This window comes from Benincasa hispida, chromosome 6 (assembly GCF_009727055.1).
Source record: "Benincasa hispida cultivar B227 chromosome 6, ASM972705v1, whole genome shotgun sequence".
Lineage (NCBI taxonomy): Eukaryota > Viridiplantae > Streptophyta > Magnoliopsida > Cucurbitales > Cucurbitaceae > Benincasa > Benincasa hispida.
The window spans coordinates 12,515,418-12,542,167 of record NC_052354.1 but is presented as its reverse complement, the minus strand read 5'-3'; the positions used below and the strand labels follow the sequence as shown (position 1 = coordinate 12,542,167).

Below are 26,750 nucleotides of genomic sequence, written 5' to 3'. Positions count from 1 at the left end.
CAGATATAAACATCGAAACCAACCGATTTGATTTTCACTTGAAAATGGGAGTAGTCATGGCCAAGTGGGAAATCATGACCAACATTTTCAATGAGTTTAGAGATTTTACAAAATTCAGTGTGCTAGAAGCCACTTTACAGAGATAACTTCATATCGAAGAAGATGAAGTTTCAAAAGAAAAGTTTCAAGATTATCACAAGTCTGTCTTCAGGGAAGAGAAAACTGCCTATTGGCAATTCTTGAGTAACTCTACTTGAGACATTGTGCTGCATTCGCATTGAATATCTCCAAAATCCAACATTCCATGGAGATAGACAAGATTGTTTTGCAATTTGGAACAACAAATTACACCTCAACTCGTTTTCATGCTCATACTTGGATGTTTCACCGGTTGATCATCTCGACCAATCTACAATGGCTGAGGGGACCATAGCGTTTGTCTGAGAAACCGAGCCATATGAGCAGGTATCGACTGACATCGGGATCACAGTGAGACATTGAGCAAGCAACTATCATCTCTTTTAAGGTAATGTAAAGTTGCCAAGGAGGACAAAGATGGACTCGTTTGAAGTTACACCACATAAGCTGTCAGTCAGCTTTCAGTACAAACCTTTGAGAGGATTTATGGGTCATATTCTCCTTTTTAAATGGAAAACAATGCCAATTTATGCTGCACATACCACAAAGTGATCAAGAATTTCAGTAAAGATGTTAGATCACCAATTGACCCAAAAGCTTAAGTTAATGGTAAAGGTAAATTTAATATCATATCATTTAACAATCTTCCTCACTTGTAAGCTTGAACTATTCAGAAAACCCAACAAGTGTGATAGGAAATGGTACTAGAGGAATATTAGGGGTATATTAGTAATTAGCTAAGAGTTTGTTAGGGAAGTTGACTATAAATATAGTGAGTGGGGAATGGAGAAGATAAGCAGCGAGTAAATCAGGGCTTGAGAGTTATTTCAAGATTGGGAGGGTCCAAGTACCTCGAACACTTGGTTATCTTGTATTATTTCAATATTTTCGGATTCTATCAAAGTGGTAAATTAATATTAATTGGGGAGGAAAGAAATAACATTGCAAGGATTTGAATACAGTACCTTCTTGCTCTGATATCATGTTAAATCACTGGTTGACTAGAAAACTTAAGTTGATGGGTGAAGGTAAATTACATATCATATCATTTAACACAAAGCAATTTAGTAGACAGCTGAATGGAAAAAGCATCAAACGTAACCTGGTATCAATCCAGATGTTCATCAGAGACTGAAGTAAACGCATTGTTATGTACTTTGACCAATCGAGCATAGTACCCATCTTTGCAGAGGAGTTCCTCGTGGTTACCAGTCTACCCATGGAAAAAAGAACTAGTCATGGTTCTCAAAGACTACGCAATATAAATAGCCACGATTGTGTAATCATCTCCTCACTTTGCCAACTTCAAAACTCAAATTTTAAGCAAATAAATTGGAGTTTTTATTATTGTGACCGTCCGTGTTAGGGGCTTTTTGGTAAACTTAAGATGTAATTCTTTTAATTTTACCTAATGAAAGGTCTCTGCTAGTGTTACCAAAAACAAAAGGGTCACTGGCTAACATAGATCACATCAATAGCATCCTCAGACTTATTTCTCTCTCATACTAAAGTTTAGAAAGTCAAAATAGCTGATGGTAGCTTATCTATCAATATTACAAAAGGGTACATTTCGTGTTAGAAATATGATTTCAAATTCATTTTCACATATTTCTTAAAATAAGATATCCATTTTAATATTTCTATAATGTACTTTAAAATATGGAAAACTGACCTCAACAAACCAACCTCTGTCCAATTATTTTTATATCCATTTTATTGACATAGCTTTAAGGTAGTTTCAAATATGGAAAACTGACCTCAATGACCTGACCTCTATCCATTACAAATATCTTGTCGGCAGCAACTACGGTAGAAAGCCTACAAAAGATTGGCCATATCACAAAAGACATCTTAAAGATGCAGCAGAAACCAAAATTGAAAATGTTTACCTATGAGCTATCACAATGACAGTTTTTTGTCCACCTTGATTATCTTTTAATGCAGAAATAGCCCCCTAAAATTAATGTACAAGGATGTATCAGAAAAGGCGACACACAATTAGCACACACCTCGATTTATTTATTTCATGTTAAGAGATGAAAGTTACTTAAGAGGTATGCTGATACCGACCTTAACATAATGTTCACTTTCAGAATCCAGAGCACTCGTGGCTTCATCCAGAATTAAAATAGCAGGGTTTCTAAGAATGGCCCTAGCTATAGCAATCCGTTGCTTTTGACCCCCACTAAGTAGATTATCATCAACAATGGTATCATAGCCATTGGGGAAAGATGAGATAAATTCATGAGCACATGCTTGCTTTGCAGCCAATTCTATATCCTCTTGTGTAGTATCCACAGGACAGCCATATCTTATATTTGACTTGATGTCCATGTGGAAGAGATTGGGTTCCTGTAAAAAAAGTTGAAGTTAAGGCATAGTATTTCAATCAAATTCCAATGCTTGAGCAGTTTATAAATTCTAACCTGTCCAACATATCCAACATTCTCTCTTAGCCACCTAATATCCAATTCCCTCAGAGGAGTACCATCAATAAAAATCTGCACTGTCGAGAAACTGAGTGAGTTGCCTAGGTGGTTTCTTCTTTATGCTATTTACTTTTCTTGTATGCATATAGTATGTAAATCTTGTAGTAATTTCTCTATTTTCCTTTCTATAAATATTGTATACGTTCCACAAAGTGAAAAATAAATGGATTGCTGAAAACAGGGTGCCAACGGTCCATAACCTTACCGAAAACATACAAATAGCAAATTAATAGCTTGAATCTTGTGACCATTTTAGTGTCTACAATAACAATAGTAAAAGATACACCTCCAAAGCCTAATCATCAAGCTTTCTGCTTATTGCTTATAACGTATAAGACCGAGTTTTTTTGTCTATTGAGTGAGAGAACTGAACACTTGTTCTTCTTACACAACTATGTTGTGTTGGACTCGTGCAGAGTAAACACATGACAAAAATTAAGTTCAATGCCTTGCCCAAAGAAATGTTAATCATTGTTCGCTTGGAGAAAAACATTCCAGAGATAAATGATGAGAACTTTCCTTAAAATAATTCATTAAATGAAAATTTCTAGGTACAGTTGTTGCAGCTCACCTGACCATTGGTTGGTTCATAAAGACGGAGCAAAAGATTGACTAGAGTGCTTTTTCCACAGCCACTAGGCCCAACCTTGGAGAACATAGGTGTGCAAAAACTTCTCATATAGTTTGCATTGATGAAGGGAAGTAGAGAGAGAGAGAGAGAGAGAGAGAGGTACCTAAGCACATAAATTTCTTACCAGTGCTACTACTTCATTAGCCCGTATGGTAATATTTATGTGTTCCAGAAGCATGTCCTGTCACATTTCACAAACAATGAAGTCATCTAAGAGTAATAATCAGGGACAGAAACCAAGGTTATATAGCTGTAGGGAAAAGAATTGAACAAATGAAACTATCATATAGGTATTTTAGATGTAAGATAGATGCACCATTCTGACCAGAACTATGAACCATTGCATCTTGAAACGTGACATTAACTGGGAAAAAGAGATGGACCATTGAAGGACCATAATGACGTACAGTTCACACCAGAACAGAAAATTACAACACTTCAACCTGAAATAAAAAGGTATTTACCCTTGGCTGATAATGAAAAGATACGTTCACAAACTGAATACATCCCGTTAACTCCTGCAACTTCACTCCTGTATAGATAATCATCTTAGCATAAAAAACCAAATTCTGTGCTACTTTGAGAACTGCAAAGTGCAATCAGTCCATACCATGACGTATGAAACAAACAGAACTGACGTACAAGGTACAACTGCTCATTATGAGAGGACAGTTCTGAAATGCCCTTCAAAAAGGAAGCAGAGTACTTGCCTTTGGATAAAAATTGCTCACTAGGCAGGAGATCCATTAATTGGAAGACTGTTTCACTTGCTGCAATTGAATATAGCAAAGATGATAGATTGTCTGTGATCCTCCATGTTGCATAAACCAACCACTCACAGTACAAGACATACTTTGTAAGCTGCTCCGCTGATGTCTGACCACTCAGAATGGATATTCCTCCTAGAAGTACAGCAAAAACCTGAACGCAGCATCTCAGAAACTGATTTCACTCATGGAAAATAGCACTTCAAGAACCTAAACTAACTACTCATAGAGATCAGTTAAAAAAAATAACTAAATCAAATGATGCATAGACTCGAGAGATTTTACTTAGGTAAAACTACAGATAACTTAATTACTAAGCTCGAGTGAGTTTGATTAAACTAAGAGTAATTTTGGAAAGGGAAATGCCCAACTAATCTGAATAGTTTCCACATACTTGAGCCCCAGTTACGTTAAACCAGAAAAAATTAAAACCCAATGCAAACATTATTTATAAATTATACGCATGCATTTACGTTACGTTAGAAAAATATTAAGTATTGGAATAAATATTTACCTCAAAAAAACTAATCATAATGGTATATTTAAATAGTTTGTAAACATAAATTAAAAACTCCATAGAATTTTTCTGAATAAAAATGAAAATTTTGCACAAATATTATTTGTTTTATATAATTCATGAAGTATAGTGATTTTTTGAAAAGAGAATTTAAGGGAAAGTGAAAGGGAGCCAGGGAGGGGTTTTTTTTTTTTTTTTTTTTAAATTTATAAATTAGTGGGTTCCATGAATTGCAATAGTTTTATAAGCTGTGATGATGACCTCTCTTGAAAAAATTGTCCAAAATAAGATGGAAAATTTTAAGTCATTCATAGATCTGCAGTCCATTTTGTTCTAAACATAAAATTGGAGTTTTCAAAGTGCGCTAATAAAGTGTTGATGTTGGTGAAGTAACCAAATTTTAGCAGCTGATCAAGTATTGTTATTAGACATCCTTCACAAACAATATCCAGAATCAACAACCTTCTGCTGACAGAAAAATTCTTCCCTAGATTCACAATCGCCTTTGTGGATATTCAATATGTCGGAGGCATTGCCAGACTTATCTTTGCATTTTATTAAAGAAAATGAATTGCTCGGCAAAGTATATTGAAGGGAAACTAAATTTCCTTGAAGACACAAGTAACTAATTTTCATAAACTAAACTATCCAGACCTGAGTTGACCTATACAGGGTACTGAAACTCATATTCCACAATCCACATGCTGCACTTTCTCGAGTATCTAAAAGAGCTAACTTGTCCAGCCATTGCTTGTATCTAACACCACAAAGATGAAGCAATAATCTTATCATGGCATATGGAGATAAATATAAGGATGCTCTGATGCATATGTGATGTTAATCTATCAGAGTTCAGCCTTTTCCAAGTTATCAGCAAAGAAAATCTGAGATTAAAGTTATAAAAGTACTTGTTTTTATCATGATATGGAATTGAGATACATATTTGAGCAGTCTCTGTGTTTAGCGGCACAGTAAAGCTGTGATGAGATCATGGCACTTAGAAAGAATTTAGAGATCGTACCTTCCAACTTCTTTTCTTTCAGTACTACAGATCCTGACGGTTTTCACCAGAGTGAGTGATTCACGTGCAACCTGCAGTCAATCTGGAAAATGAAGAATAATATGTGCAACGTAGAACTTCAACAAAGCAAAAGTGTCTTTCGAATCAACTTAAAAATCAGTCTTCAGCACATACTTCATGAGCACAAGCAGTGAATTCCTGGGTCAGCTTGGCTGTTCTCATTACATACCTACAGAACATGCTATCTTCAATAATCCATTGAAACAATAAAAGTATTGCATGCACACACAGGAAGAAAATGAAACTCATCGAAAAGACTGGAAATGCCATACTTTTTTCATTGTGGTTACAGTAACAAAGTACCATTCTTCTCCCAAAAAGATAATACAATGGGAAACAATTTAGCATTGTAAAACTCTTAGGTTTGAGAAAGAATCTGAATACTTTATTCATTCACCAAAGATATGAATATATACAAGTGTACAAGGCATAGAAAAAGAAAATATCACAAAAGGAAAATATCACAAAATATTTAAAAGAATGGAAAATCCTAATTATAGAATTATAACACTCCCCCTCAAGTTGGAGCATATATATTAATCATGTCCAACTTGTTACATAGATAATCTATACATCTTCCATCCAATGCTTTCGTGAAGATATCTCCTAATTGTTCTCCAGTCTTTACATATCCTGTAGATACCAACTCTTTTTGAATTTTCTCACGTACAAAATGGCAATCAACTTCAATATGTTTAGTCCTTTCATGAAATACTGGATTAGATGCAATATGAAGTGTTGCTTGATTATCACACCACAACTTTGTCGATGTGGTGATTTCAAATCCCAACTCAACAAGAAGTTCATATATCTAAATCAATTTACACACAGATTGTGCCATTGCTCTATATTCTGATTCTGCACTTGAACGTGACACCACATTTTGCTTCTTACTCTTCCAAAAAATCAAATTACCACCAACAAAAACACAATACCCTGAGGTTGATCTTCTGTCTTCTTTAGATCCTGCCCAATCAACGTCTGAGAAACATTCAATATTAGTATGACCATAATCCTTATATAATAAACCACTCTCGGGAGCAGCCTTCAAATAACAAAGAATCTGTTCCAATGCAGCCCAATGATCAACTGTAGGGCATGACATGTACTGACTCACAATACTTACTGAATAGGCTATGTCGGGTCAAGTCACTGTAAGGTGATTAAGTTTTCCCACTAACCTCCTATATCTTTCAGGATCTTTTAACAATTCTCCATCTTTTATGAGCTGTAAGTTGGACATCATTGGGGTACTACATGGCTTAGCCCCTAGCTTTCCTGTTTCAGTCAACAAGTCAAGTACATATTTTCTCTGTGATAATAGAATTCCTTTCTTGCTTCTTATTACCTCAATTCCTAAGGAGTATTTCAACCTGCTCAAATCTTTTGTATGGAATTGACTATGAAGAAAGGTCTTTAGAGACTGGATACCTGAAGCATCATCACCAGTAATCACAATACCATCCACATATACAACTAACAAGATGACACCACCCTCAGATCTCTTAAAAAAGACTGAATGATCTGACCTACTCTTCCGCATTCCAAAGCTTTCAATCACCTGACTAAATTTACCAAACCAAGCTCGTGGGCTCTGCTTTAATCCATACAAGGATTTACGAAGGCGACACACCATTCCATTCTCCCCCTGAGCAACAAACCCTGGTGGTTGCTCCATATACACCTCTTCTTGAAGATCACCATGAAGAAATGCATTTTTAATATCAAGCTGATGTAAAGGCCAATGATGGATTGAAGCTAATGAAATAAACAACCTCACAGATGCCATTTTTGCTATAGGAGAAAAAGTATCAGCATAGTCAACGCCATAAGTTTGTGTGTAGCCTTTCGCTACGAGGCGGGCTTTTAACCGAGCAACAGAACCATCAGGATTGACTTTAACTACAAACACTCATTTGCAACCGATAGCCTTCTTTCCTGCAGGGAGAGAAACTAAATCCCAAATACAATTATCATCTAACGCAATCATCTCCTCCACCATTGCGGCACACCAACCAGGATGAGACAAAGCCTCATGAACAATTTTAAGGATGGATACAAACTCCAAGGATGCAATGAATGAACATGTGGAAGGCGACAAATGGTTATATGAAACAAAAGAGGAAATAGGATGAGCACATGTACGTTTACCTTTACGAAGAGCAATCGGGAGATCATCACTCGTTTCTGGATCCACTGACGAAGAAGACTCTGGTACAGGGCATGGAACTGAAGGAGGTTGTCGTCGAGTATAGACCTTAACGATGGGTGGAACAGTAGAGGTAACCACAGGTAGAGATGAATCAGGAAGAGGATCGGAGGGAGAAGTAACTGTGTAGACAAGGAAATCATCCTCTACTTCCGTATGCTCCTCCTAACTCTTATTCGGAGAGAATGATGGTGATGAAAAAAATGGGGTATGTTCAAAAAACGTGATATCAGGAGAGACAAAATATTTATTTAGATTAGGACAATAACACCGATACCCCTTTTGGACACGGGAATAACCAAGGAAAACACATTTTAAGGACTTTGGATCCAGCTTGGTATACTGAGGCCGAACATCCCGAACAAAGCAGGTACAACCAAATATTTTAGGTGGAATGGGAAACAAATTTTGCTTGGGGCATAAAGTACGAAAAGGTATCTCACCCTTAAGAATGGAAGAAGGCATGCAATTTATTAAGAAACAAGCTGTGGAAACAGCATCAGCCCAAAAGGATTTTGGAACATGCATCTGAAACATCAAAGCACTGGCTGTCTCAAGGAGATGACGATTCTTTCGTTCTGCAACTCCATTTTGGGATGGAGTATCGACACAAGAAGATTGATGAAGAATGCCATGGACATCTAAATAAGACTTGAGTGTATGAGAGAAATATTCCTTAGCATTATCACTCCATAGGATTTTAAGAGCACCACTAAACTGAGTTTGGATTTCAGCATGGAAGTTACGAAAATAAGAAAGTAACTCAGAATGAATTTTCATTAAATATAACCACGTAACACGAGAATAGTCATCAACAAATGTAACAAAATACCGAAACCCTCCTTTGGACTCAACAGGACAAGGACCCCAAACATCAAAATGGACTAATTCAATAGGAGCACTAGCTCGTTTATTGACTCGAGGATACAAACTCAAACGATGAAATTTAGCAAATTGATATGACTCACAATCTAAAGAAGACAGATGTTGAAGTTGTGGACGAAGACTCTTCAACACAGAGATAGACGGATGACCCAAATGACAATGCTTTTAAAGAGAGACGACACACTCGAGCATGTGATGCCCATAGGTGTTTGTGATTCAAAGATGTAAAGACCTCCAACTTCACGCCCTTTACCAATAGTCTGTTTCGTCATAAGATCTTGAAATAAGCAATAACAGGGAAAAAATGCGACACAACAATGAAGATCACGAGTGAGTTTACTGACCGAAATCAAATTAAACGAGAAATGTGGTAAATTTAAAACTGATGACAAAGAAATTGATTCAGTAAGATGGACGGTTCCTGATCCTAAAACAGGAGTGGAGGTTCCATCAGCTATAGTGACATTAGGTAAAGAGGTAGATGTACAAAAGTTAGAGAATAAACTGGGGTTGCCTGTCATATGGTCTGTAGCGCCAGAGTCAATGACCCATTTTGACGTGGAGGAAAGAAGGCATTTAGAAATGTTACCTGTCTCTACGATGGCCGTAATGGGAGTAGAAGATGATGCCCTCAATGACTCTTGATACTGTTGAAATTTAGCAAACTCCTCTGCAGAAATCGTAATTGACTTGTCAAGATTATCAGGAGTAGAGGCGACATGTGCAGAGGGTGATGGCATCCTCTGACCCTTATTCAGTAATTTTTTGCATTCACGCTTCGTATGGCTAGGTTTATGACAATAATAGCAAACAATACCTCCTGGATTTGATCTTTGGTTATTTGGATGACCTTTGAAGCTATTTGATTCAACCCCCTTATTACCTCTATAATCATTTGTGCGCCCAATCAAAACACTGCTAGAATCAGATGATGTAACTGCCTGTGTCTTTTCAGTACGAAGTATTCGAGTGTAAGCTTCTTCCAACGAGGAGATATTTGAGCTTGACAACACATGATCTTTGGCCATCTCATATTTAGGTGCAAGGCCTACTAAAAAGCTCATGATAAACAACTTTTCACGTTAAGCCATTAGAACTTTTGGATCCGTGCTAATTGGCATCAAGGCATTGAATTCCGCACATGTATTTTTAACCTCCATAAAGTAGCTTGTAAGAGATTTTTCTCTTTGATCAGGTTGATATAGAGTCTTACAAACATCAAACACTCTATTAATATTCTCTTTTCTTGAATAAAGGAAATCCAGATATTCCAATAGTTCCTTGACTGATTCGCAGTGATTTACTAATTCAACAATTTCACGATCAATAGAATTCTTGATTTGTAGAAGTATCCTTGAATCGTCCGTCACCAAATCTTCTTATTAGCATCAATCGGTGGCTCTTCTGTGATGTGATCATCCATCTCCATGCTCCTAATAAAGTGACGGACATTTGATCTGCATGAAAAGTAGTTGGATCCATTCAACTTGTGTTCAGTTACTTTTGACACCATAGGAACAACCTCAGACATGACTACTGGTTTCGGATCAGCCATTACCTCAAAAACAATAGACACCAGACAGCAGATAATCAAACCCTAATTTACCGAAGAGAGGTCTTTACAAGCAGTGAGAATATCTATATATCCCAAACAAACACACCACCAAAAAGAGTCAACCACACTGAAGAAGCCCACAGAAAACGAACAAAAAAAGGACGGCGCACGCGCCTAACGCGCCGGCGCATGGACGGACGGCAGATAAGAACGATCGGCGCGTGAGCCTCACGCACTGGTCAGATGGTAACCGAACTTTGAGGTTTTGTAGATCGGCGGCTGGGCTTCTCTTTGGACTGGGCGGTGTCGAAAAAAACAGCCTTTTTTTTTCCCGCAGCAGCGGCTAACGACGATGAACGAACCGAAGACCGCGATTGTGAGCCAAAAGTGTGAACTCACCTCTCCATAAAACCCTAAACGTACCACAAATGGGTTCTAAATTCTCAAACCCTAAGGTTCACAAAAACCCTAAGTTTATTTAGAGAGCTCTGATACCATGTAAAACTCTTAGGTTTGAGAAAAAATCTGAATACTTTATTCATTCACCAAAATTATGAATATATACAAGTGTACAAGGCATAGAAAAGAAAAATATCACAAAATATTTACAAGAATGAAAAATCCTAATTATAGAATTATAACAAGCATAAAACGGACACTAAATCAGAAGAAACAATTTTGAATCAAATAAATATAACATGTTCTAACATTTTTCAACTTAGTGTGTGCCCAAGGCTAAAGAAAGTACAATTTCAGACAAATATTTTCAAGCACTTCAGTCCTTAAAATTCCCCTACTCCAGGACGATGAATGCGGAGGAAAAGAATAAAACAAGCAAAAAACGTAACCGGCTTGTCCTATCTCTTACCATTTCCCAACAATAGGTCCAAGTGCTTACCGGCTATAAAGTAGAAAGATTGCTGATAGAACAGAACATATGACCAGCGTAGATATTGCAAGAGGCCAAGATAATGTCAGCAAATTGGCCAATGCACCAGTAGCCTGAAAGTAAACAAAAGAAATTTAAGTCAAGAACAAGAAGAACCTTACCAACTAAAACATTATTCAATAGTCAACAAGACCAACAACCTGAAGAGCATTTCGTGTAATCAAATTGATATTATTTCCAATAACATGAGCCAATTGTTGACAATCTGCTCCAAGTCTGCTTGTCAAATTACCAACCGTCTCTTTGTCAAAGAAGGATATATCCTACATGAAGGCAGCCTTCAATAAATTGGTCTAATTCCATGAAAAATTAAATCACCAAAACGATCTACCCAAGATGCGGCCATGCATGCTCAACAAGATATTGCTATTTGTCGAAAAAGGGTTGGTTGGCCCTAGGGGTTTATTTGTAATTCTCTTATGGGCCTAGGGCTTCCTGTCTATCTATTTATTTGAGGAGTCTTTCTGTATTTCAGTGTAACAAAATAATAAGATTTGATCGTGGTTTTTTCTCCCTGACCTAGGGCTTTTCACGTAAATTAGTGTGTTTTCTCTCTTCTTCTTCTTTTATTTTTATCATGGTATCAGAGCAAGGGGACGAAACTCTAGGCCACGAAACCCTAGCCACCATTGATGATCTCCTTCGACGACCAATTTTGAGATAGCTGACACGATTAAGGAAGCTGTCCAACAATACCTAGAGACCGCCTTACCTTGCCTTCTTCAACAAATGAGTGCCGCCGGAACGACAACCCAATCCGTCGACGGACAGATCGAATTGCGCCCAATCAAAGAGAATCAGCGTCCAGATCTGAGTGATGCCCAGCCACCCTTCAGCCGCAGACTCATCAATCTCCTAGCAGTCGATCGCGCACAACCTTCCTCGAATCCAGAACAGACGACGGCGACTAGATTTGTCAATCTTCCAGCAGCTTTCGCGCACAACCCAGTCGATCTCCCAACAGGCTTCGATCGACAGCCATAGGGTTCGAAGCCGCGGCGACCTTTCTGCTTCAACTAGTCGCGGCTTCGCCGGTGGGTTTTCTGACTAGCAACCTCCGGTGGTGGATCGGCCGGTCCTCTCTGACTGCAGTGACGCCGGTCCGGTCGCTTTTCTGGCGAACTCTCCGGCAGGTCTGACCGGGGCGTGTTCTAATGAGATTAAAAGCAGATTTCTTTTCCTCCAACACAGCTCGCGGATTTTGGGTCGGTGCTTGGTACAAACTCAAAAAATGTTCAACCGGAATCGTCCAATTTACAGCTAGGCTCCGAGAACCCGGTAAACTCTTTCCATTCTTTACCTGCTACAAATTTATTATCTTGATCAATAGGACACTCTACAGGTATTATTATTGGAGTAAAGTTGAATGGCGAAAATTATTTCTCCTGGTCTCAATCTATCCGAATGGCTCTGGAAGGAAGACAGAAATTTGGCTATCTAACTAGGAGATAGCCAAACCTGAACTCGACAGTCCCCACGAACGTATCTGGATAGCAGAAGATTCATTGCTACGATCAGTTCTGGTGAGTAGCATGGAACCCCAAATTGGCAGACTGTTACTTTACACAGCGACTGCCAAAGAGATCTGGGATGCAATACAGCAGTTGTATTCGCAGAAGCAGAATGCATCCCGCCTTTATACCTTACGCAAACAAGTCCATGAATGCATGCAAGGAGCTATGGACGTCACGTCATACTTCAACAAATTGTCCTTGTTATGGCCAGAAATGGACTTATGCCGTGAGATTGTCTGGAGATGTACATATGATGGAATGCAGTATTCCAAACTTAAGGAAGCTGATAGCTGTCTCTTATACACATCTAGATGTGTATAAGAGACAGGTCCTACACCGTCACTGATGGAGGTGTGCTCTGAAATATGCCTCGAAGAAGACAGGTCTAGGGCCATGAATATTTCAGTAGTTACATCTACTGAGGCTGTCTCTTATACACATCTAGATGTGTATAAGAGACAGGGTCTAGTGCCATGAATATTTCAGTAGTTACATCTACTGAGGCTGCTGCTTTTGCCACCAAGTCCTCCGGATCTGACAGTGACAAGAAACCTCCACCTGTTTGTGAGCATTGCAAAAAACCATGGCACACGAAAGACCAGTGTTGAAAGCTTCATGGCAAACCTCCAAATTACAAAGGACGTCAGTCACAGGACAAGGCTGGGCCTGGACGGGCTCTGGTTAGCGATTTGGCTAATGACAAGACCTCGACTCTGCCTCAAGCTGACAGTCAGAGTAACTTAAGTGTTGTTGGGGTCAATGCAATTGCACACTCAGGTACGATTCAGTCTTTTGGTTTTATTAACATTAATGGTAAACAGCCCTTGATTGTGAACTCTGGAGCAACAGATCATCTGACCGCGTCTTCTGATCATTTTATATCATATCACCCGAGTGCCGGCAATGAAAAGATTAGAATCGCAGATGGGTCTTTTGCCCCTGTCATAGGGAAAGGACATCTTTCTCCGTTTGATGGTTTGATATTGCATGATGTGCTGCATGTTCCTAAAATTTCGTATAACTTACTTTCTGTTAGTAAAATTACAAGGGACTTGAACTGTCAGACTGTTTTCTCACCGGACATTGTTTTGTTTCAGGATCTGAGCTTGGGGACGACGATTGGCACTGCCCGACACGATAGGGGGCTCTATTTCCTGACTGATGAAACTTCCTTTAACGATAGTTATAGGACTAGTTTTGTTTCTTTGAATCTCTAATGTTGAGATTGATTTTATGTTATGGCATTATCGTCTGGGACATCCCAATTTTCAATATATGAAGTATCTTTTTCCGCATTTATTTCATAATATTAATATATCATCCTTACAGTGCGATGTGTGTATTCGGGCTAAACAAAGTCGTGTTTCATTTCACTCTCAACCCTACAAGCCGTCCAAACCGTTCAGTCTTATCCATAGTGATGTCTGGGGTCCCTCATCAATCACTACCTCTACAGGCAAACGGTGGTTTGTCACCTTTATTGACGATCACACCAGATTGACCTGGGTCTTCCTTTTGACCGATAAGTCTGAGGTGTCCTCTGTTTTCCAACAATTTTATGCGACCGTAGAAACCCAGTTCAATACAAAAATTGTCATTTTACGAAGTGACAACGGGCGTGAATTCATTAATCACTCATTGGTATCTAAAGGAATTATCCATCGAAACTCGCCGTGCCTATACTCCCCGCAAAAACGGAGTAGCCGAGAGGAAAAATAGCGATCTAGTTGAGGTCGCTCGTTCCCTTATGATATCTACCTCTCTTCCTCCTATCTATGGACGATGCTATCCTCGCTGGCAGTCCCACCTTATCAACCGCATGCCTTCATACTCCTCTTGACTGTTTCAAAGAATTGTATCCCAACACCCGGTTAATTCCTAATGTACCTCTGCGGGTGTTTTGATGTGTTGTCTTTGTCCATACCCACGGTCCCAATCATACGAAATTCACTCCTCATGCCCAGAAATGTGTCTTTGTTGGGTATCCTCTCCATCAACGTGGGTACAAGTGTTATCATCCCTCGTCTCAAAAGTACTTTGTGTCTATGGATGTCACCTTTCTCGAGGATCAACCGTTTTTTCCCATTAGTCCTCTTCAGGGGGAGTGTCCTAGTGAAGAGGCTAACTGGTCCACGTACTCCATTCCCCTAGAGGTGTCGCTTCCCACTAATCAAGTCCCTTGGATAACTTACTATAGGAAAAATCTTAGGAAGGAAACAGTGCCGCCCGTCGCTTCTCCGGCTTCAGTTCATGAGTCTGACTCGGTCTCAGTTCCAAGTATGAATATTCCTGTTTGTGATACTGATGATTGTGTTGAGACTAATAATTGTAGAGTGGACAGAGATATAGAAATTGATGCAAATGATGAGAAAATAGAGGAAATTGAGGAGGATGGAGAAATTGATGGAGAAGACAACACTGAAGAAATAACTCTAGCAAACGAGAATAGTGGAAGGGAAGGTGATTGTGTGGGAAGTCCTTCTAACGAAAGATCCATAGATTAGATGGCTAGCTGCAGTAAGGAACGTGAAGAAGAGGAAAACCGTGATGCGTCTCTTGATCTTCCAATTGCCTTGAGAAAAGAGACTAGGTCATGTACAAAGTTCCCTATGCATAGTTACATGATATATAGTAACCTATCTCCTGAGTTCAAGGCTCTTACTACCAGTCTAGATACGGTAATGGTTCCAAGTAATATATGAGTGCCAATGGAAACTCCTGAGTAGAAGGCTGCAGTTATGGAAGAAATGAGAGCTCTAGAGAAAAATGGAACATGGGAACAGATTGCTCTTCCTGAGGGGCACAAGACGGTTGGAGGTAAATGGGTGTTTACTGTCAAGTACAAATCCGATGGCTCAATTGACAAATACAAGGCGAGACTGGTAGCCAAAGGCTTTACCCAGACCTTTGGTATTGATTACTCTGAGACATTCTCTCTTGTGGCCAAGCTCAATACGATCCGGGTACTATTATCTGTTGTTGTTAATAAAGATTGGCCTTTGCACCAATTGGATGTGAAGAATGCGTTTCTTAATGGAGAACTCGAAGAAGAAGTCTATATGAGCCCTCCACCCGGCTTCGAATACCAATTTAACCATCAGATTTGTAATTTGAAGAAATCACTTTATGGGTTGAAACAGTCGCCAAGAGCCTGATTTGACAGATTCACCACGTTTGTTAAAGCTCAAGGGTATGATCAGAGACACTCAGACCACACGTTGTTTACAAAAAGGTCGAGTTTAGGAAAGACCTCAGTACTTATTGTGTATGTAGATGACATTATTTTGACCCGTGACAATACTGATGAAATCATGAGACTTAAAACAAAGATGGTTGAAGAATTTGAAATTAAAGATTTAGGAAAATTGCGATACTTGGGATGGAGGTGGCTCGATCGAAAGAGGGTATCTCTGTCTCACAACGAAAGTATACTCTAGATCCTCAAAGAAACAGAGATGACTGGGTGTAAACCTATAGACACCCCTACAAAGTATAATGCCAAACTGAGTAATGTTAGTAATGGAGCTCCTATTAGCAAAGAGAGATATCAGCAATTAGTCAGAAAGTTGATATATTTATCTCACACAAGACCTGATATATCATATGCTATGAGTGTTGTTAGTCAGTTCATGCAAGCTCCCTATAAGAAACATATGATAGCCGTTGAACGCATCCTACGGTATTTAAAGGGCACTCCTGGTAAAGGTCTTCTGTTCAGCAAGTCTAGTAAACGTGGTATAAAAGCATATACAGATTCGGACTGGGCTGGATCTGCTGTTGATAGAAAGTCTATGTCTGGATATTGCATGTTTGTCTGGGGCAATCTAGTTACTTGGAGAAGTAAGAAACAGGGAGTGGTCGCCAGGAGTAGTGCAAAGCCGAGTACAGGGCCATGAGTTTGGGGATATGTGAAGAGATCTGGTTTAAGAAAGTATTAACAAATCTTCGACAAGACAGTGAGCTTCCAATGAAATTGTTCTGCGACAATAAAGCAGCAATGAGTATTGCCAACAATCCGGTCCAGCACGATAGAACCAAACACGTCGAGATTGACAGACATTTCGTTAAAGAAAGACTGGACAATGGGAGCATATGTATTCCCTACATCCCTTCAAATCAGCAGATTACAGATGTCCTAACAAAAGGGTTGTTAAGACGGAGTTTTGATTACTGTGTCAGCAAGTTGGGTCTGATCGATAGTTACGCCCCAACTTGAGGGGGAGTGTCGAAAAAGGGTTGGTTTGCCCTAGAGGTTTTATTTGTAATTCTCTTATGAGCCTATGGTTTCCTGTCTATCTATTTATTTTAGGAGTCTTTCTGTATTTCAGTATAACAAAATAATAAGATTTGATCGTAGTTTTTTCTCCCTGGCCTACGGTTTTCCACGTAAATTAGTGTGTTTTCTCTCTTCTTCTTTTATTTTTATCACTATTTCTAAACTAAAAAGAAACCTGAAAGAGAATAGCTGAGTGCAGAAGCTCCCTCAGACGTTTAACCTACAAATTAGTAGAAGAATTATTAAATAAAGTCGACTGTATATTGCTGCAAGAAGTATGTAAATAAAAATATGTAAATGTATAAGTCAAAAGAGTAAGACTTCGAAGAGAGACACATATATGAATAAACAACCTGTTACTACATCAGAAGCAATAATGGCCTACAGGCTACAGTTAGACCAAAATCTTTTAACTCATCCTAATCAAAGCTACATTATTAGGAAAGAAGCCAAATAGAAAAAGGAGAACGACAGTAAGAAAATTTTCAAATAATGTAATATGTAACAGTTGTATTAAAGAGAAATGGGAATGATCTACCTCCTTATAAAGGAAACGGGACGGAATTCATCTATAAGTTAACAAAGAGAAGACATTATGGTTTGTTGAAAGTAGGGTTTAACCCTAGGGGCATTCGTGTCTTTTTACTATACTCTAGGGTTTCCTACTTTTCCATTTATATGTGTAGCCTCTGTGTATCCAGTGTATCAGTTCTAATAATAAAATTCTATATCGTGGTTTTTTCTCCCTGTTCTAGGGTTTTCCACGTAAATCTGTGTGTGCGCTTTTTTTTTCTCTTTTCTCTTCTATTTTTCATCATGGTATCGGAGCATGGAGACAAAACTCGAGCCACTATTGAGGAAAACCTAACAGGAGAATCACAAGTGCCAACTGGCACCACAACCACTGACATAGCCATTGTTGTACAGAACGCTATAGATCGGTATTTCCAGATGGTCCTACCCCATCTTCATCAGCCAATTGGAGCAGTCCAACCCGGAGACCAGTCAACTGATTGGGACAGCCGCCAGACAGACCCACGTGGCAACCAACCTACCAGACGAACCCTACCAGACCCGCACAGCAACCCTCAACGATCGGACGACTGGGACGGCTACCGGACGAACCCTAGCAACACAGCTCAGACGAAAGGGAGCCAGGCAGTTAGCAGCTTCTAGTGTCGCGTCGAGCTGTCCACAAGCATTACTCAGCCAGTCGACAACTCCCAGCCAACCCGCCCGGTGTTCAACCTGTCAGAACCCTCTAGATCGGTCACAGCCGCACGCCGGTCGAAGAATTCTAGCTCGATCCATCCGGCACTCAACCTGTCGGAGCCCCCTGGACCAATTTTAACCGCGCGCACGTGGATCACCCCGGCCATAATCTAGTCGATTCCAGCCGCAGCACTTCGATCCCAACTGCCCAATCCCGACCAATTTCCACTGATCCCAACTGTACCATGCCCCCATTCCAGCCGAGCTCAGGTGGCAGACTCAGTCAAAAAGCTCCTGTGGGTAGCAGATTTGAGGTTGGGGAGTCGTCTCACACTACCTTCGAGGTCAAGGCAGTACAATCCAAGACCAATTTACTCAACTCCAACTTCAGATTAAACAGCAGAACAAGTATGTTCAGCAACATAGCTATTCTCGAAGAAGCGCTTGGAACGACCTCAAATGTCCAGTCAGACCTCCCTTAAAATCTACTTGTTTACTCTGGAAATTCGGTAACCTCTTTCCCTGCTTTACTTGCAGCAAATTTATTTTCTGGGGCAATGGGAAATTCTGTAGGCTTTATTGTAGTGGAGAAATTAAATGGTCATAATTACTTTTCATGGTCTCAATCCATTAAAATGGCCCTTGAGGGTCGTCATAAATTTGGATACCTAATGGGTGAAATACCGAAACCGAGACCAGGTGACCCTCAAGAACATATATGGAAGGGAGAGGATTCTTTATTTCGGTCTATTTTAGTAGGTAGTATGAAACCTCATATCGGAAAACGCCTATTGTATGCTACCACTGCGCGAGACATTTGGGAGGTTGTTCAGAAGCTGTACTCCAAATGACAGAATGCTTCCCGACTCTATACTTAACGTAAACAAGTTCACAATTGCAGGCAAGGAACGATGGATGTTACAACTTACTTCAACAAGTTATCTCTTCTTTGGCAAAAGATGGACTTATATCGCGAGATGGTCTGGAACTGTTCTTGTGGGGGAATCTTACATTATGAGTCTGAGAAAACCGACCGAGTCTATGATTTCCTTGCAGGGCTGAATTCTAAGTTTGACGTTGTACGGAATTGGATACTGGGACATCTTCCAACACCATCCCTTATGGAAGTTTGCTTCGAAATCCGCCTCAAGGAAGATAGGTCCAGTGCTATAAATAATACGTTGATTTCGCCAACTGATTCTGCTGCTTTTTAGACGTCAGGTTTTGTCAACGAAAAACAGAACAGCAAGCCCCCCCCCCCCCCCCCCCCCCCCCCCCCCCCGCCCCCCCCCCCCCCCCCCCCCCCCGATGTGTGAATGCTGCAAGAAGCCCTCGCACACTAAAGACCAGTGTTGGAAGCTGCATGGTCATCCACCTAATGGTAAATGACGCCAATCAGATTCTGGATGAGCACTAGCAAGTGAATCATCAAATAGAGGTCCTCAACCTTAAAATTAGGAGACTAGCCAAAATAGCTCTAGTACAGTGGGTGTGAGCGCGATTGCCCAGTCAAGTACAATTCAATCCTTGGCCTTGTTAGTATAATTGGTAGTAAGCCATGGATTCTAGATTCAGGGGCTACAGATCACTTAACTGGCTCCTCCGACCAGTTTATTTCTTACTATCCAAGTGCTGGAAATTAGAGAATCAGAATTACTGATGGATCTTTTGCTCCTATGGCTAGGAAAGGCCGTCTTTCCCCCTTTGAGTGTTTAACTCTACAAGATGTGCTGCATGTTCCTAAAATTTCTTATAATCTATTATCTGTTAGGAAGATTACAAGAGATTTGAAATGTCGAGTTACTTTCTCACCTGATGCTGTTGTTTTTCAGGATCTGAACTCGGGGATGACGATTGGCACTGCCCGGCATGATAGAAGGCTCCATTTCCTTATTACTAAAGATGCTTCTTCTAGGATATGTGATAGGACTAGTTTACTTTCATCATGTTTTTCTACTTCTGAAACTGATTACATGTTATGGCATTATCGTCTCGGACATCCTAGTTTTCATTATATGAAATATTTATTTCCCCATCCATTTCACAATGTTAATCTCTCTAACTTGACTTGTGATATGTGTATTCGGGCTAAACAACCTCATGTCTCGCTAAGCTCTCAGCCTTATAAGCCTTCCAAGCCATTCATCCTCTTCCATAGCGATGTTTAAGGTCCATCACCTGTTACTACTGCCACTGGCAAACGCTGGTTTGTAACCTTCATTGATGACCACACTAGACTAACTTGGGTTTTCCTTCTCACGGATAAGTCTAAAGTATCGTCGGTTTTCCAACAGTTTTATACTACTGTAGAAACCCAGTTTAACACAAAAATAGCTATCCTTCAAAGTGATAATGGTCGCGAGCTTTTTAATAATTCTTTCCGGGAATTTTTAGTCTCTAAGAGGATTGTCCATCAGAGTTCGTGTGCATATGAGTCCCCGACAAAATGGGGTAGCTGAACAGAAAAACCGTCACCTTATCGAGGTTGCTCGCTCCCTTATGTTGTCAACCTCACTTCCGTCCTTTTATAGGGAGATCCTGCTTTGACAACAACTCATTTGATAAACCGGATGCCTTCCCAGGTCTTAAAATTTCAAACCTCCCTAGAATGTTTCAAGGAGTCCTATCCCGATAATCGCCTTATCCCTGATATTCCACTTCGGGTGTTTGGGTGTGTTGTGTTTGTCCATACCCATGGTCCCAATCGTACCAAGTTTACCCCCATGCTCAGAAATGTGTCTTTGTGGGGTATCCTCTTCATCAGCGTGGTACATATGTTACCATCCTTCCTCATGAAAATATTTTGTCTCAATGGATGTGACCTTCTTAGAAGGTCAATCCTTCTTTCCCATTAGTCATCTTCAGGGGGAGAGTACTAATGGAGAGACTAATTGGGGTTCAAGTTCGTCAATATTACCTAAACTTGGGAGTGGAAGCATCCTTCCTGAACCTGTCATAAGTGTCAACAAACCCATTCTTCCTACTGAATAAGTCCCATGGATCACGTACTATAGAAAGAATCTTAGAAAGGAAATAGTGTCGCCTCTCACTTCTCCGGCTCCAGTCCATGAGTTAGAACCGGCATCAATTCCAAGTACTAATATTCCTACCCCTGATGATAGTAACATTTGTGTTGAAAATGATGCTTGTATTGAAGATGATGTAAGTAAAGACAAAGAAAATGGTGACAATATCGACAGTTGTACCAAGGACGCTATATACGATGAGGACGTTGATGCAAGTGATGATAGTTGTGAAAAACCCACTCCAGCAGATAACATTGTTGAAGGTGAAAGAGATCCCTTAGAAGATAAGACTCATGAGCAGAAGGCTGAATGCAATGGAGAATCAGAGGAGAAGAAAAGCTATGATGCCTCTCTTGATCTTCCCATTGCCTTGAGAAAGGTACGAGATCGTGCACGAAGTATCCACTACAGAGTTACTTATCTTACAGTAACCTATCTTCCGGGTTCAAGGCCCTTACTACAAGCATGGAGACAGTTACGATACCAAGCAGTATACATGCAGCAATGGAGATTTCTGAATGGAGAACTGCAGTTATGGAGGAAATGGGGGCGCTTGAGAAAAATAACACTTGGGACCGGGTTACTCTTCCAAGGGGACATAAGGCGGTCGGGTGCAAATGGGTGTTCACCGTTAAATACAAGCCTGATGGAACAATTGACAAGGCAAGATTGGTTGTCAGAGGTTTTACTCAGACCTTCGGAATAGATTACTCTGAGACTTTCTCCCCGGTAGCGAAGTTAAATATTGTTCGTGTTCTTCTCTCAGTTGTAGTTAACAAAGACTAGTCTCTCCACCAGTTTGATGTGAAGAATGCTTTTCTCAATGGAGAATTAAAAGAAGAAGTCTACATGAGTCCTCCCCCAGGGTTCGAGAAACAGTTTAATCACTGAGTATGTAAGGAAGTCCTTGTATGGGTTGAAACAGTCTCCAAGAGCCTGGATTGGTAGATTCACTACCTTTGTAAAATCACAAAGGTACAGTCAGAGACATCCAGATCACACCCTCTTTACAAAGAAATCAGTATCAAGGAAAATTACAGTTCTAATTGTGTATGTGGATGATATTGTCATATCAGGTGATGATGCTTCAGAAATTGCCAGGCTGAAGAGGAAGATGGCTGAGGAATTTGAAATTAAGGACCTCGGAAAGTTGAGGTACTTTCTCGGAATGGAAGTGGCTCGGTCGAAAGAAGAAATATCAGTTTCTCAACGAAAATATACTCTGGACTTACTTAAGGAGACAGGTATGACAGACTGTAAACCAGTTGATACCCCTGTGGAAGCTAATGCTAAACTCATTAACTTGAATAACAGTGTTCCGGTCAACAAGGAGAGATATCAGCGGCTTGTTGGGAAATTGATCTATCTTTCTCATACCAGACCAGACATATCTTATGCTGTCAGTATAGTCAGTCAGTTTATGCAAGCTCCTTACGAAGAACATATGAGAGCAGTGGAGCGCATCCTGAGATATTTGAAAACTTCTCCTAGTAAAGGGTTGATGTTCAGGAAGTCTGATAAATGGTGCATCAAGGCGTACACGGACGTTGATTGGGCAGGTTCTATGGTAGACAGAAAGTCGAAATCTAAGTATTGTACCTTCATGTGGGGTAACCTTATTACTTGGAGGAATAAGAAATAAGGTGTTGTTGCCAGAAGCAATGCTGAGGCAGAATACAGGACCATGAATCTAGGGATATGCGAAAAAATTTGGCTAAAAAAGGTCTTAACTGATATCGATCAAGATAATAATCGTCCGATGAAACTCTATTGTAATAATAAAGCAGCGATAAGTATCGCAAACAACCCGATGCAGCATGACAGAACAAAACATGTGGAAATTGATAGACATTTCATCAAGGAGAGACTTGACAGTGGCAACATTTGTATTCCCTATATTCCTTCCAGTCAACAGATAGCAGATGTTCTTACAAAAGGGCTTCCCAGACAGACCTTTGACTCCTGTATTAGCAAGTTGGGCCTCACTGATATCTACGCCCCAACTTGAAGGGGAGTGTTGAAAGTAGGGTTTAACCCTAGGGGCATTTGTGTCTTTTTACTGTATTCTAGTGTTTCCTACTTTCCTATTTATATGTGTAGCCTCTGTGTATCTAATGTATCAGTTTTAATAATAAAATTCTATATCGCGGTTTTTTCTCTCTGTTCTAGAGTTTTTCACGTAAATCTATGTGTGCCCCTTTTTTTCTCTTTTCTCTTCTATTTTTCATCATGGTTCATTGTTCACCGATGCTTAAATGAAAAATATCAAGACATGTAGCAATTAATCTAATTAAGCCATAATACTTTGATGGCTTTAATAAGGTGCTCCCATCTAGTGTTCACCTGTATTACCTTAGTTAAGAGGGGCAAAAGTCATGAAAAAAGAACGAGACATTTCCTCTGGCATGAAGTAAACAATGAGGGAGTAGCAACTTAATTGTTTCTTTTCCCATGAATGGAAACATTGGCAATCTTGGATAAACAACTAGGCTTTTTCCTACAAAATTCTTTTGTAATTCTAGTTTTTCCATGATTTTGAACAACTGGAAGACTCGTCTCAACCCCCTGCCCTTTGGTTGTACTCTCTTGTTTTTTTGGTGGAATATACACATCTGTTTCCTATTAAAATTATATTTTAAAAAAAAGGCTTTTTTTCTCACTACACGAAGACGGATATTTTTAAATGAACCAGAAGCTTTGCATAGAAGTATCACAAGCAAGTATGTCACCCAGGGGTTGTAAGCCAAAATCTATCTGCACAAAAAGCCCTTAGAATTGCATATTCCTTTTATGACATTTTAAGTTTTACGAAGGCCATCAAGTTATTTTCCTGAGAAGATGACTGGGGTAGGCTCTACCAATGACTAACTTGAGGACCTCTCCCATTTACTATAGTTGATCAAATTAGCTAGAAGGGTGGAATTAAAGAGTGTGTTAGTGTTACTTTGTCCTGGAACACTAACAAAAGATTTTCATTTAAAACAGGAGCCTGACTCCAGAATCAGGTAGAACAAAAAAGGAGCAAATCCAAAATTTTCTTCATTGTACTTTCACCCAGTCAATTTGGTATAAACTCCTTTGAGTTTTTTGATCTCTTGGGTGCCCTAGAGAAGCATACTGGAGCTCCTTTCCAGCTCTTGTATGCTATCATTTTCAAAGAAAGATTAAAGTTCTTGGTGGCCGATGTGGTGGACACTACCAATGTTGTTCATGAACTATTAAACTATAAGCCAAAGGGGGGAAGAAAACCATAAGAGATCTACAGATCTGAAGCAGAAGTGTCACAAGTGTACCTACTTAAAACACATAGTTACATCTGAGTTGAATAAAACTTATTTCTATGCATCAATGATGTAGAGAAGCCACCTCACCAAGATTATATTTGCAACTCCAAAGCAGCCACTTCGCAGTCCACTAACATTCATGTGAAGAATACAAATAAGCAGGCATATTAATTCCAGTCCTTGCATGAGGAACAAGAATACAAAATAAAACAAGAACCTCATCTAACGATATATTTGTTGAATCAGCCATGTCAATCAGTTAAAAAATACATGAAACAGTTTGAATTAAAACCTTAACGGTCAATATCAAAAACAATTGCATCCACAAATCGAGTAACAAACTAACTACCACAATTTGTGGAACTAGTTTATCAAATCACTCTCCCTTTTTCTATTCCCGTCATGCAGAAAACAGTTATGAGTACTGAGGTTCAACAATAGAAGAAGAAGAAGAACTAACCTGCATATCCCCGATGTAAAAGAAAGAATGACTAAGAGCCGGAATTTTATAGTGAACACAGCAGTCTTGCCATGGCTAGCAGAAAAAATAGATTCTGCCAATATGTTCGGCATGGAAATTTCAGAAATCTGCAAGACTTTGATCATATTATAAAAATTACAGAGATTGAATTAGGAAATCAAAGACCAAAAGGTCAAGCACTGAGAATAATTTGCATTAAGTCTATGAGCTTTCCAATTTGAACTTTCTACATCAATATGAAGGGGCAATATATTTTCTCCAATACAAACTCAAAATTTTCCGGAAATTATATAACTATCACTATCAGACAACATAAATATAGATACTAGTGATGGTGATCTAGAAGACTTCAAATTTATTAGTTCGAATTTTATGAGTTCCTATGATCTTTGGAATTGACATAGAGATTTCATCCGAATATTCGTAATTTTACCAGCTCACATTTTCACCTACTTCGACATTTAACATCTGGATTATAGAGTTAAGAATCCTCGAGAACCAATTCTATACACTGAGCTACTGTAAATAATAACAATGATCATATACTATATACAGTGCCTTGGGACGAGCGTGGACCTTTTAAAGAAAGAATATCATGCTCTGTAAGATACCATGAGTGCTAAAACGCGGGAATAAAATCTTCCTTGGTAGATTTTCTAATTATTGCGGTGTTCAACAGGTAAAAACATTCAATCTCAGATGCTCAAAGAAGCCTGGAAAAAGCATATTTAGATAAGCAGAAAAGGGAGTAATACAGAACTTAGTAATCGCACGTACCGCAGCCATTGTTAAAGCTCCAAAAGCAACAAGGAGAACCCATCGATTACTATCCCAAACCAATTTCCAAATCCGACGAAGAGTTAAATAAACAGTAACCGGCTTCGCAGCTCCAATTTCTACTTGCTTATGCTCATCTAAGTTCCACCAACTAGAACTACCACCAGAAAACAACGAACGTGAAATACGAATCAAATGTCCAAAAGACTTGAATTTCTCATCTCCATTTCCATCATTTTCGGGCACCATATATTGGAGCATCAAAGAAGAATTCCGCACTCGATAGCGAAAGCTTTTAAACTCTTTACTTCTAAGATTGCTAGAAATGATAATCGGGAACTGAAGCTTCGTCGTGAGCTTAAAACCAGACATCGGAGCAAACTCCGCCGGTGGAAAGTAGGGAGAGAAGGAGCTGCGAAGATTCTGGTAGGCGATGTCCATGAGAGTACGCCGGAAGTGTGCATTAGAAATTCCGATGGACTAAACCAACGTCCGTGGTGTACAATCAGCGGTTCTTTTACGGATCACCCAGTTTTTGGGCGAAATTAAATTTGCCACCATTTTCAAATGAGGGTTTTTAATGTTTGCGGATGGGTGAAATTATCCAAATGAATTCACTTAGAAAAGTTTGTCTCGATCTTTAGTTTTCTTGTCTTTTCTGACATTGTTTTCTTTTCTCGCTCATATATTACTCTCATTTGTTGTCTTGCTTTCGCTCTCGCATGTTCGATTTTGTCAAAATTAGTCGAAACTGCTCTCCTCTCTCACGGTCGAAATGACTATTGTAGACTTGTCAGAACCTTCTCTCACTCTCGCACTCTCTTTATTTTCCATTGTCTTGTTTCTCTCACACTAAGGTTTTGTGAAATTATCAAAATGAACCTGAGTACACAAAGAAGTCCATCTCGCTCTCTCTCGTTCTCTCGCTCCCTTTCCTCGCTTCCTTTCCTCACTCGCAA

At 39.5% G+C, this 26,750-nt stretch overlaps 1 protein-coding gene across 7 annotated transcripts; it reads right to left on the bottom strand.

Annotated features, from left to right (window-relative positions):
- Positions 1 to 26,386, bottom strand: LOC120080577 (ABC transporter B family member 26, chloroplastic-like). 7 transcript variants are annotated; one of them, XM_039035290.1, is made up of 19 exons: positions 25,792 to 26,382; positions 24,994 to 25,121; positions 24,621 to 24,663; positions 17,187 to 17,231; positions 11,359 to 11,484; positions 11,171 to 11,274; positions 5,738 to 5,792; positions 5,564 to 5,634; positions 5,197 to 5,299; positions 3,969 to 4,179; positions 3,723 to 3,790; positions 3,383 to 3,439; positions 3,199 to 3,273; positions 2,565 to 2,639; positions 2,209 to 2,490; positions 2,028 to 2,092; positions 1,896 to 1,956; positions 1,241 to 1,351; positions 1 to 670 (listed from the first exon to the last, which is right to left on the bottom strand). In XM_039035290.1, exons 1-18 carry the CDS (start codon positions 26,230 to 26,232, stop codon positions 1,247 to 1,249), a joined length of 2,115 nt encoding a protein of 704 aa, XP_038891218.1. In that variant the 5' UTR covers positions 26,233 to 26,382; the 3' UTR covers positions 1 to 670; positions 1,241 to 1,246. The 7 variants fall into 7 exon arrangements, 6 of the variants coding, with proteins under 6 accessions (XP_038891218.1, XP_038891220.1, XP_038891223.1 ...); XM_039035292.1 differs by having other exon boundaries at positions 11,362 to 11,484; positions 25,792 to 26,381; XM_039035295.1 differs by having other exon boundaries at positions 24,994 to 25,129; positions 25,792 to 25,971.
- Positions 26,387 to 26,750: the final 364 nt, after the last annotated feature.

What these genes read in the sequence shown, in the direction of transcription:
- LOC120080577 (XM_039035291.1), bottom strand. Translation starts at nt 26,232, where the DNA reads ATGGACATCGCCTACCAGAATCTTCGCAGCTCCTTCTCTCCCTACTTT. An exon ending in ATGAACCAACCAATGGTCAG is followed by an intron (nt 2,640 to 3,198) that starts GTGAGCTGCAAC and finishes TCGACAGTGCAG; the next exon opens with ATTTTTATTGATGGTACTCC. An exon ending in ATAGAGGTCAGGTCATTGAG is followed by an intron (nt 1,352 to 1,895) that starts GTCAGTTTTCCA and finishes TTCCATGGGTAG; the next exon opens with ACTGGTAACCACGAGGAACT.